The 13,059-nt window shown below is 47.9% G+C and overlaps 1 protein-coding gene across 1 annotated transcript in view; it reads right to left on the reverse strand.

Annotated features, from left to right (window-relative positions):
* Positions 1-252: 252 nt before the first annotated feature.
* Positions 253-13,059, reverse strand: part of LOC144102753 (uncharacterized) — a 37,535-nt gene continuing 24,728 nt past the window's right edge. The window contains exons 3-4 of the mRNA XM_077635932.1: positions 1,066-1,210; positions 253-651 (exon numbers count right to left, since the gene is read on the reverse strand). Coding sequence (XP_077492058.1) covers positions 253-651; positions 1,066-1,210 — 544 coding nt within the window. The remainder of the gene's footprint in view (positions 652-1,065; positions 1,211-13,059) is intronic.

A 13,059-nucleotide genomic window follows, 5' to 3' on the forward strand; every position in this document is an offset into this window, starting at 1 on the left:
TAAACTGCTGAATGCAAAACAGGCCATTAGGGCGTCCTGCACGCTGCACAATATCTGCGAAGCCTTTCGAGATAATGTGGAGGAGCAGTGGGTGCAGGACGTGCACAACTATAATGCATTGTACGAGCAGCCCTCGCACAACACTGATGCTTGCACTGCTGAAGGCCAAGATGTAAGGGCCGCACTTGCCGAATACTTCTGGAAACTGGCCCAATAATCCCACTGATACACATGCAGCTCAAGAAAACACTTTTATTTTTCCAAGTATTTAAGAACCGCTTCAGTCAAGCGTTTTTCTGTGGCGGCTGATTCACGAAGAATATCCAGCTCCATTCTGCGTAGCTCCATTTCTTCCTTCCGGCTTTCTTTGATTTCGGACCACAACTGCCGGTTCGTGTTTACCAGCTCCGCCAGCAGACTCTTTTGGGTGGCATGCCGGCTTGGATTTGCGGCTCGGCGACTTGCTGCCACTAGTTGGGCCCTGCTGCTCTCCTCTGTGTCTGCTGTTTGCGATGAAGATGACGAGGGCAGTGCAGCAGACTCGAACAGCACGTCGTGTGCTGGTGCCGGAGGTGTCCTACCAGCAGTGGCATCTGTTTCAAATTCATCACCTGATAGTGCTGTGGTGCCACTTTGCATGCTATCAATTATCTGAAAAAGCAAAAAATATACTGCATGTAAACATATTTGTGCTTCCAACGATACGTACGCAGCTCATGCAAACACTTAATTTTTCTAAGTACCTGAGAAATAATTACCTGTTGCATGCAGCCTTCACAATCTGAACAGGCGTATTAAACCAATTCCTATATTGAATATTCTACGCTACTTTAGCATTTTGTGGTGAGTGTGACATTTCTCATGTGAAATTTTCATTCATGTGTACATCTTTACTCATTCGCAAGCGGCGCTGTGAGTAATGAATAAATATGCCAAGTTTCCATGTGTCATGCCATAGAGGATCAATGCGTCTGCTTCCTGATAAATTACAGAAAACAGAAGAGGTCTTCCTCACGCTGGGTTCACAGCTAGGAGCCCTACATTGAGCTACAGAAGCGCACTTACCATCTCAACAGTGGCACCATCGCCACCAATTGTTTCGTCTACTAGGCTGCTGTCGTTGACGGGCAAGCAGCCAAGAAATTTGGAAATATCCTTGTAAAAGCGCCACGTGATGGCACCTTGACCCGTTGTTTTTCGGCTCAGCAACCTGCAAGAAACGTATGACTTTGTTGCAATGGTGTTTGTAAGCTGCAGAGGACTCTACATGACTGCTGCTAGGAAAACAATCACCTCTTCTCAACATGCAGTCACTGTTGATCTGCCGAGCAATGTGTTGCATGTATGTTACTTTCAATGCTTACACTATTACTACTGCTTCCACTAGGACCAGTGCCGAAGTAAATATTTCGGCAGCTCAATGCTTCTGCTCAAAATGAATTTATGTGCCCATCTTTTATGCACCAGGCAGTCGCCACGGGGAATGGTTTAGAAAAGGTTTGGCATCCGAGATTCAAGGTAAAAGTCAAGATGCCTTGCAAAAAGAACTAAAGAATTAGACTGAAGTTGTGCGATAAATATTACGCACAAATGCATTAAGCATTTGCAAACCTGCCTTCAGGAAACGCAGATATCACTACATCGTAGCGGCGTATGTTCAGTCACGACTAAAGGCATGAATATAGAATGGTGACACATTACTTTTAATTAGCGCCGAGTGAACGGCGAAACACAATAGCACGACTGTTTTTCGTACTGTTTTAAAACGTGGCGCTCTAGCACAAGCTGCTCAATACCCTCAGAGGTTCGGCACGCGAAAAAAATCATCGACGATGCAGGTGTGCAGCCTCGCATCTGATAACAGCACTCCTGCGGTGAATGAGCAGCGCACTGTAAGGCAAAACAAAATGAAGGGTGCCACTTACCGGTACCTGTTTCCAAGGTTTTCAATCTTGGATTTTATCTCTTTCACAGTCTTCTGAATGCCCTGCGCACACAGGCACTCCGCAATGGAAATATATACGCGCATGTTGCGTTTCGCGCGGCGCAAATCGCTCAGGTGGTCTTGCCACACTTTAATTAGTGCCCGCGTTTCGTCGTCAGTCCAACACGCCTTCTGCTGGGCTGGCGAAGCTACAGAGTTGTTCTCCATTGCGAGCACTGAAGGGAAATGGAGTGACGACCACGCTACTCAGGCAAGATGGAGGACGGTTTGTAAACAAGCGCGGCCGTCTCTACAGTAACTGGCGGCGACTGGGAACAAGAGTGTAGTTGCGCAAATCGCTTCAAATACCTTATTTTACATCAAAAAAATGATTCAAAAGTTCATTGCAGCAATTATAATAAAGTTTTCTTTGAATATGTTTCGTTATCACTAACCAGTTTTGTAATTTTTCGCCAAGCCGCTGTCGTCGAGATTACACAGGTCGCGCGTGCGTGAGTTCGGGAAACTCATTCAATGGGCGAATGTCGTTAGCTGTGAATGTCATTGACTGTGCCCGTGTAGCAGCGAAAAAAACGCTATTCAAACGTAATGTCATTCGCTGCGAATGACATTCAACGTCCCGTGTGACAGGGGTTTTAGTCTGCAGCTACAAGCACGAGTTTTTTGTCTCTACCGCCGATTTCCACACCGCGCGATCGTCATAACTTTTCTTGGACTAGCTGTTGAAGCCGACAGCGATCATAAAAATTAAGGCCGCCGACTGTAGTGACAGAGGCTTGCCATTGAAATGAACAAAGCCGTGCACTTTGTCAACCAGGCAACGAGGCCTAGCGCGAGTTTTAGATCCGACTTGGACAAAGCGCGAGACGGCGCGCGCTTCTAACGCTTGTCGACGCAAAGAAACAAAGGCGCGCTGCGCTGGGATAATGCTGTAGCGAGGTCTAATATGTAAATTTTCACGGCTGCCGCCGATTTCGACAAAGCGCGAGAAGTCTATAAGGAATTAAACAAAGCTGCACTGCACTGGGTGAATGCTGGAAACTTAGGCCAGGTGCGATTTCCACAATGCGCGAGTCGGAACTTCTGGACTTACCGTTACAGCTGATAGCGATCCTAAAGGGCACATTGTAGTGGCAGAATTATCGTGGCCACGTTTACCCTGGACTTTCCACTGCAAAGGAACAAAGGCGCACTGGGGTCGATGCCCTGGCGTCTCGCCACGTGGTATCGGTCCGCAGCAAATAAGGACAGCATCGGCTCGCCAGAAGCATCTAGGAAACGATGCTGCAAAAAAAGTTACGTTACAAGCGCCGCAATTTGGCCAGTTTTGCACGAGAAAACTTGCGAAAACGTTCTTCAACCCTTACCTCGTGATTGAGAACGTGCACGCCCGACAAGCGCTTCATCATGGCTGTCAGACGGCAGTTCAGATGGCGACGCCGGCGGTCCTCAAACCGCACCTTATGTGGGTCGTCGTAATGGAGTTGCAAAATTTTGAACATCAGCACGACGTGCTCCTGCAGCAGGAAAACGAGGTCCTGGAATGCGCAAGGCATGTAGGTAAGCGGTACAGCACTTCATGAAGCGAAATTTGAGATAAAATGCGTACCTTTATGTCGCTGGCGATTTCTCGCGGGTCAGCGCCTTTTGGGGGTCGTCGCAATGTCGTGGAAGCAAGAACTGTACAGAAATTTCAGCTGGCTGCGCCGACGAGCGCACCACGCAAAAAAAAAAAGCCATACCTGGACAGCTTCCGAAACGCGCGCGCCGCCCCCTACGCTCACGAAGAGAATGCCCGCAGACCACGCACGCCCGGCGGCCGGCCGGCCGGCCCTAGCGATTCCCTAGGCACTCTAGGGACAGGCCGAGAGAGGCGCGGCGACCCCACATCCGGTTGAGAACAAGGGCGAAGCGCAAAAACGTCACGCAAACACGCACCCCACCGACCAATCGGCGTTTCCAGCCCACTGACCCGCAAACGCTTCTGTGGTCTGTGCTTGGGAGCGACGGACGACCGTGTAAGGACCGTCTAGTTCCGGGAACCAGCTGGGGTATAACGACTTCGTAGGGAATATTTAATTGCTGGCTTTTGAGGAAACGAAATGGCGCAGCAATTTCCTCACACCAGTGCACGGCGAGCGAGCAAACCAAACGAAGTTGCCATATTTGTTAGGATGGGTGCTGCCATCTAGTGACGGTATAGAAAACTAACTCCGCGGATACCTCGAGCCCGCGGGACCTGTCTAGGTGGTTACGTGACACGAAGGGACGTGTGAATGAATGAGTGAAAACGCATGCGGCAATTTGTGAGAAAGTGCAACGTGAAACGCTTCTGCAGCTGACGCAGAACGTCTCATTAACAATAACCCAGCTTCATGGGAAACGCCTTGGCAATCACCGCAGTCTTGGAGTGGTGGTCTGGGCGTCCGCCTCGGCTGCGGGGAGGTGGTTGGTTCGAATTCCACCGCCGGCTACCCACCGGTTAAAAATGGGTACAAGCCACCACCTGGCCCGGCGCCCGGCCTTTCGATGTGTGTGCTTGGAGGAGGCTCCGCAAACACCGCTGCGCCCCTTCGGGGGCAAACCTTATGTCGGACACTCAGCCTGCAAAGGTGCCTGCAAAGCCTACAAAGCTCGTACGCTCTAACCAGCGTCAACACTGCTCTGAGAGATCGCTTCGTTAAACGGACGAATCGATTAAGAGCCTCACGGGGGTCCTGGGCAAATCCGGGTTTTCCGGCTGTCCAACCTTGTGAGAGAAGAAAAAAAACAAACAAACCAGGGTGTGGCCGTAACAGTAGCAGAGGTTGCGTCACGTGGCCCCCGGAGTTTCTTTTTATTTTCTAGCTCCTTTCAACACACACAAAAAAATTCATCTACCATCCTCCTGTCTAATGTGTGGCATAGAGGCGGCGCGTCAGCGCGAACTCCACATTCGAGCGCAGAATGTAAGCATAAACTCTTTTATCTCTCACCTGCCTGGCAAGTCACATCCAGGCACTCCGAAACTGCGACCCCCCCCCTCTCCCAAGAAAAAAAAAGTTCTTTCTAGAGTGGACAGGGCCACTTCATTCTCGAAATGTTTGTACTCGACCAAGTGAAATTTCTAACAAACGCTTCAATTCTATGCACTATGCTGTTAGCACAGTGGGGCTGATCACTTCGTAAACCAGGTCGTTGATTGCACCCATCTTCATGAGCGTGACTAGCAGAATTTAAACACACTACGCGATTTTTTTTAATGCAGTTGCTCATTCCTGTGTGCACATCTTATAAAGCTGGCCATTTGAATTCATTTCAAATTGTATATGAATAAACGACACCTTTCAACAGTGCAAAATAAAGGAACATAAAAATATGTAACTTTTACATTTCAAGACTTCAAACAAATAACAAGGAAAACTCGAAGTATTGCTCCCCAACTAAAAAAAAGTGCCTGGGCACATCCCTAGCCAATATGTAGTATACTGCTGCAGGTGAGAAAAATACTCGTACAGCCTATAATATCACTCAGGAATTAATTCGTGGTTTGAAACGTCGGATGGGCAATTGAGGTTTTATGATGGGGTCCTCGGGCCCTTTGTCCGGTCTAGGTTGCAATACTTTGCCCTGCCGAGGGTTAATTCTAGTCACTACCAGTTATAGGCCATTCCACCCTTGCCTTCGCAACTTCTTGAGTTGTGCTGTAAAAAGGTTGTATATTTATCGATTTATTTTTACGAGGTGTTCTCTGCCTCTCGTAAGTCTTTAATCCAAGCAGCGAGAAGCATTGCTCATAAACATTCCAACATATTGCAGAGATATTGTGTACACTGTCATCATCATCATCATCATCATCATCATCATCATCAGCCCTACTACACCCACTGCAGGGCAAAGGCCTCTCCCATGTCTCTCCAATTAACCCTATCCTTTGCCAGCTGCATCCACCCTTTGCCTGCAAACTTCTTAATCTCATCCGCCCATCTAACCTTCTGGCGCCCCCTGCTACGCTTACTTTCTCTTGGAACCCACTCCGTTACCCTTAAAGACCAGCGGTTATCTTGCCTTCGCATTACATGCCCTGCCCAAGCCCATTTCTTTCTCTTGATTTCGACTAGGATGTCATTAACCCGTGTTTGTTCCCTCACCCACTCTGCCCGCTTCCGATCTCTTAACGTTACACCTATCATTTTTCTTTCCATGGCTCGCTGCGTTGTCCTTAACTTAAGCTGAACTCTTTTCGTTAGCCTCCACGTTTCTGCCCCGTAGGTGAGTACCGGTAAGATTATGCTGTTGTACACTTTCCTCTTGAGGGAAATTGGTAAACTGCCACTCATGATCTGCGAGAATTTGCCATGTGCGCTCCACCCCATTCTTATCCTTCTAGTTATCTCCCTCTCATGATCCGGATCAGCTGTCACTACCTGCCCTAAGTACACGTATTCCGGCACAATTTCTAGGCTCTCGCTGCCAATTGTGAACTGTTGTTCCCTTGCTAGGCTGTTGAACATTACCTTGGTTTTCTGCATGTTAATTTTTAGACCCATCGATCTGCTCTGCCTGTCTAACTCGTTGATCATGATTTGCAGTTCACCTCCTGAGTGACTCAGCAAGGCAATGTCATCAGCAAATCTCAGATTATTTAGGTATTCTCCATTTATTCTTATTCCCAACTGTTCCCAATTAAGGCCTCGAAATACCTCCTGCAAACATGCGGTGAACAGCATTGGCGAGATCGTGTCTCCTTGCCTGACGCCCTTCCTTATTGGAATTTTATTGCTGACTTTATGGAGGACTATAGTAGCTGTGCAGTTGCTATATATATCTTCCAGTATTTTGACATAAGGCTCTTCTACCCCCTGATTACGCAATGCCTGTATGACTGCTGAGGTTTCCACTGAGTCGAATGCTTTCTCGTAATCAATGAAAGCTATATATAGAGGTTGGTTATATTCTGCGCATTTCTCTATCACCTGATTGATGGTGTGAATATGATCTATTGTAGAATATCCTTTACGAAAGCCTGCCTGATCATTTGGTTGATTAAAGTCTAACGTTGCCCTGACTCTATTAGCGATTACCTTAGTAAATACTTTGTAGGCAACGGATAGTAAGCTGATCGGCCTGTAATTTTTCAAGTCCTTGGCGTCTCCCTTCTTATGAATTAAGATAATGTTTGCATTCTTCCAAGCTTCTGGTACAGTCGAGGTCATAAGGCATTGCGTATACAGGGTGGCTAGTTTTTCTAGCACGATGTCCCCTCCATCCTTCAACAGATCTGCTGTTACCTGATCCTCCCCAGCTGCTTTTCCCCTTTTCATTGCTTCTAAGGCTTTCTTTACTTCATCTTTCGTTACTGGCGGGATGACGCATTGCTGTGCACTGCTGTCTTTCTCATTAGCGTTCTGATTACATTGGCTACTGTACAGGTCTGTGTAGAACTCTTCGGCTACGTTAACTATCTTATCCATATTGCTAATGACATTGCCCTGCTTGTCTCTTAATGCATACATCTGGTTTTTACCTATGCCTAGTTTCCTCTTCACTGTTTTTAGGCTACCTCCGTTCTTTAGAGCATGCTCGATTCTCTCCATATTAAACTTCCTTATGTCGGCTACCTTGCGCTTATTTATTAACTTTGATAGCTCCGTTAGTTCTATTCTATCGGTAGTGTTAGATGCCTTCATGTTTTGGCGCTTCTTAATCAGATCTTTCGTCACCTGAGATAGCTTCCCGGTATCTTTTCGAATTGTCCTACCGCCTACTTCTACTGCGCACTCCGTAATTATTGATGTCAGGTTATCGTGCATTGAATAAACATCAAGATCATCTTCCTCAGTTAAAGTCGAGTATCTGTTTTGCAGCGCTATCCTAAACTCCTGTGCTTTCCCTCTTACGGCTAACTCGTTAATGGTCTTCTTCTTCGCTAGCTTCTTCCGTTCCCTCTTCAAGTCTAGGCTAATTCTAGACCTTACCATTCTATGGTCGCTGCAACGCACCCTTCCGAGGACGGCCACATCCTGAATGATGCCAGGTTTAGCGCATAGTATGAAGTCTATTTCATTTTTAATCTCACCATTGGGGCTCTTCCAGGTCCACTTCCTGTTTTCTCGTTTGCGGAAGAAGGTATTCATGATCCGTAAATTATTTCTATCCGCGAATTCGACTAATAACTCTCCCCTGCTATTTCTAGAGCCTATCCCATAGTCACCTACCGCGTGGTCGTCAGCCTGCTTCTTGCCCACCTTCGCATTGAAGTCGCCCATCAGTACAGTGTACTGCGATTTTACTCTATTCATTGCTGATTCTACGTCCTCATAGAAGCTTTCAACGGTCTGGTCATCATGGCTGGATGTGGGTGCGTAGGCCTGCACCACTTTCAGCTTGTACCTCCTATTCAGCCTAATTACTATAGCTGCTACCCTCTCGTTAATACTGTAGAACTCCTCTACGTTGCCAGCTATATCCTTATTAATGAGGAAACCCACACCTAGTTCTCGTCTACCCTCTAACCCGCGATAGCACAGTATGTGTCCGTCCTTTAGTACTGTATACGCCTCACCTGTCCTCCTAACTTCGCTAAGCCCTATCACATCCCATTTAATTCCCGCTAGTTCCTCGAACAGCACTGCTAGGCTAGCCTCACTAGCTAAAGTTCTAGCGTTAAACGTTGCCAGGTTCAGATTCCAATGGCGGCCTGTCCGGAGCCAGAGATTCTTAGCACCCTCCGCTGCGTCACAGGTCTGACCGCCGCCGTGGTCAGTTGCTCTGCAGCCGCTGGGGACTGAGGGCCGAGGGTTAATTGGTTTGATCATAGAAGGTTGTGGCCAAGTACTACACCAGGGTGGCCAAATCCTGCTCTGGTGAGAGAGTGCGTTGTCGGTTCTGGTCACCGAGATAAGGCCGCACTCCAGGCCTGGTTATGCAATTCCATCGACACGCGGATTTTTTTTTTTTAAACCCGGTGGAGAATTGCGCGGCACCAGGATTTGAACCCCGGTCCTCTTGCACGCGAGGCGGATCTTCTACCTCTACGCCATCGCTGCACTGTGTACACTGTAGAACATTGTATTGTGTACACGAATTGCTCTGCGAATGTAAAATATTTACGCATAACATTTATGTAGCTAAGTGTATAATGTTGAACGTGGTTTCTAAATAATAATAATAATAATTGGTTTTTGGGGGGAAAGGAAATGGCGCAGTATCTGTCTCATATATCGTTGGACACCTGAACCACGCCGTAAGGGAAGGGATAAAGGAGGGAGTGAAAGAAGAAAGGAAGAAGAGGTGCCGTAGTGGAGGGCTCCGGAATAATTTCGACCACCTGGGGATCTTTAACGTGCACTGACATCGCACAGCACACGGGCGCCTTAGCGTTTTTCCTTCGAACCCGGGAACTCCGGATCAGTAGTCAAGCGCCCTAACCACTGAGCCACCGCTGCGGGGCAAGGTTTCTAAATGTTAGTATATGTTTTAATTATAACTGAAATAACAAAGCGTATGTCAGGTGCACTACTCTTTTCCACTGTACCTGAAATAGATAATGTTCCTCAGCTAACAGAATTTAGTAAATAAATCTGCTTGCCAGGAGGCGTATACATAATTCTAAAATTTCTTTACAAAACCTTACCTGTTCCCAATTCAGCACTAGCACTTATTGGACAACCTTCATGACGGAATAGGTGTATTAATCCATGGCAGAACTTGCAATGTGGGCGTATGAGTTGCATACATTGCACTCTATAGTGCAGTGATCTACTGTTAACGGTTAATCTTCTTGAAAATAACTTCTTCACGATCACACAGCATAGACTCGTCTCTTCACTAATGATTTGCGTGCTCATCTAGACTTTGCCAGCTGGCCATGTATTCCTCGATATCTCAAGAGCAAAGTATTTAACAACGTAAGCCATGCATTGCTTCTTCATATGCTTTCTAAACATAGAACCTGCAGTAATGTTTGACCCCTTGCCTTTCTCTTAGAACACACTCGGTTTGCGGCCATTAATGACACTGACTCGCTGTCCCGAAATTCAGGGCATATTCGAAAAAAAAAAACGGCGCTGCGTGCAAGCAATCGCCCCCGCGCGCTGTAAAATGAAAAAAAAAACAGCGGGGAAGGATCCCCGGAGAGCGCGTAACTTTGCGTATGCTGCTGCCCTTTCCACTCAGCTCGCCGGCGCGGCGCGGACGGAGGTATGGCCGCGCACGGCTTCGATTTCTCTAGAATGTCGGAGAAGTTTCTACTCATCGTCGACGGAGAGGGCGTAACCTTGACCGCACTTAAGTGGTACCCTCTCCCCTTTGCTCTCGCGCCTGCGTCTACGCATCCCAAGAAGGGCCCAGAATTTTCTCGAAGGTGCTTTCCGCGCTCGACCAATATGGTCGCGCGCCGGTGCGAGAAGGAAAAGGAAATTTGTGCAGTTGATACTGCGCGTATGTGCGCGCTTGCCTTGGCGCGAAGAGCAAACAGACGCGGACCGCGTCTATAAATGAGGGGCTGTAAGCGCTGTCTGTCAGCCCGAGCCGCCGTTTAAGCTTCCGAGAAGCGCGCCCGTTCGACTCCCGGGAGAACACCACTCGACCAGCCACGGGGACCAGCGAGGCAACGTGCGCCAGTCTGCGTGACGGCTCCGTCGTGCTCCTCAGGTCGTCGGACTGTCGCAGAGCCCGGTGAACAAATTGTGTTTTGTTAGTTTGTCTCTCTCTCTCTGTTAGTGCATTTTAGGTGGAAAGATTCTGTTGAATTGCAATCTCTCTCGATTGTTACTTTCCATGCGTAGCATTGTATTTGTGAATTACTTTGTATGTGCTCGTACGAGTGATTGTGAAATCCTCGGTATCGTCTCTTGCTGTTAAACTTTGTTTTGATTGTGAACCTCTGGCTCCGACCCATTATCTGGCTTACGACTGGCGAACGCTAGGCACCAAACGACCGACCCCCTTGTGACTTGGTAGCTGGTCTCCGGCTGAGCTTGCCACGTTGAGTCGAGGGCATCTCCTTTGTGACCGAGACCGCTACCCCCACACGCTCTAAGGGTGCCTGGGAGCGCACGCAAAAGTGCGCGAAGTGGTGACACTCGCCTTTAGCTTCAGATGACTCCAGTGTCCTGTAAGCCCCTGTATAAGGCAGGTCCTTAATTTATATGAATGGGTAGCCCACTCACGTTTCTTACAAACTATGTCTATTTGTGGATGAATGTGTAATAAAGCGTGAAATAACTAATAACTGAAGTGCTGTTAATTAATATTGGCCTTATTATATTAATGAGCAGTGCGCCCTGATCTCTGTGACCAGAACCTTCAAGGCACTCTGTCAAGACGCAGCTGGCGTACGTCGATAAGGCGTGAGGAGGGCCGCCGAAGGGGACCAGGGGAACGCGCCTACAAAAAGGGGGGGGGGGGGGGGGGGCTCTCAGGGCGGCGTCGCGCGCAAGTTTCGGGAGCCTCGGTACAGTGGCTGCGTTCCAATAGTCCCAAATAGACGGCTACTTATACCCCTGTCACACGGGCACTTGTAAGGCCTTAGAAATTAAGATCCTTTGCCCCAAAGGCGCGTGACGCGCATCTACACGGCAAAGCGTCGAGACCTTTGCGATAAAGTTCCGTAGCAATAAAGGCGGCCGTCAGCGGCCTTAAAGTTGATTAAAGGAGCAACCCAGACGGCAGCGCCAGCTAGCGAGCTCAAAGAATAAAAAATTGACGCAATTTTTAGTTTTGAAACCGTAAAAAATATCTAATTTATCTTATTCAATGGTTAATTTTGCGTTACAGTGCACTTAACCGTAGAGGAGGCTATGACTAAAGACATCCACACTGCTAAGAAAGGACTTGAACACTTTTCAGCAGCCGCATCGACACACACGTGCTTGCGCATCTCGCTTTGCTGTTTTTTCTTCGTTTGCTCTTTGTTGAGTGCCTGTTTTGAGTTTGCTTGTGTGCACAAAGACACAAGCAACAAAGCACGCTTCTCGAACACAACGAGGAGCCGAACCGAAAAGTGCGCCTACCGTGGTCGGACCGAGAACGATGAAAAAAAAAAAAACTTTGTTTCAAAATATCCGTTTCTCACCGTCAGAACGCTCGTTTATTATCGTGATAGCTACTTTTTCCAACATAAACGAATGTACTCTTAGCTGAAGTGCTACCATCTGCTTTAATTTCATGATGTTACTACCGCCGCTTCACACACAGCGGTGACTTTTGGCATTCACGGAGGCCGCGTTCTTGCTCCTTTGGATTTGCCGTGTAGCAGCGTCGCTGCTCCTTTTCGGTTTTCCTCCTTTAGTGCAATAAGACAACTTTATGGCAAAGGCCGAGAAGTCCCGTGTGACAGGGGTATTAGACGGCCGCGTAGGGCTAAACGGAGGAACCTGATCCTCATGTCACGTGGTTTTTAATGACGTCATTTCAAAATGGCGTTTATCTCGGTACTTTTCTGGGTACTTTTTGTTGCAAACATAGGTAAAAAATGGCGCTGAAAATTTTTGAAACGTCCCTAGCCACAGTTCCTAGGTCGCTGGCGTCTCCATGGTTGCCACGGTGACCATCGCTGCCATCGCCACGGTGGTTTGTTTACATGGTTGTTTAGCGCGCGGTGCATTGACGTGTGAAAGAAGTGGTGTCGTCAAAGGCATGGAAGGTTACCGCAAAGGCCAGTGATATTGACCGCGCTAACGTCCGGGCTTGTGCCCTAGTGCTGTCTTTATTATGTAAGCTTGCAGTGCGACCGGTTCCAGCTAGTGGTATGATATGGGAAGCTCGTAAAGACTACATTTTGCAAGGCGGTGCCTGCATTGAATGAGTGTGTCGAGAATTATGGTTTCCTTGTGTTCCGCGTAACTGATTCTGACCTGTACGTACTGATACGGCAACCTCGCATGCATAATGTCATCTCTATGTTCTGTGCGATGTCTGTATTCTGTCATCCCATTTGTCAGTTGTGGTATTTACCATGTTCCTATAGTCCTGCATATGTGCCCACCGGCGGCAAGCTATGCGCAAAAAAGGCACTTGTGTACCGAAGGAAGGCGGACAAGAAGTACTGCACTAGCCTGTGAAAGGACATATCTTCCGTCGTACATGTTTGATATGCCTGCAAAGTCTAACCACCAACTAGCCAAGCTGTA

Source organism: Amblyomma americanum, chromosome 8 (assembly GCF_052857255.1).
Source record: "Amblyomma americanum isolate KBUSLIRL-KWMA chromosome 8, ASM5285725v1, whole genome shotgun sequence".
NCBI lineage: Eukaryota > Metazoa > Arthropoda > Arachnida > Ixodida > Ixodidae > Amblyomma > Amblyomma americanum.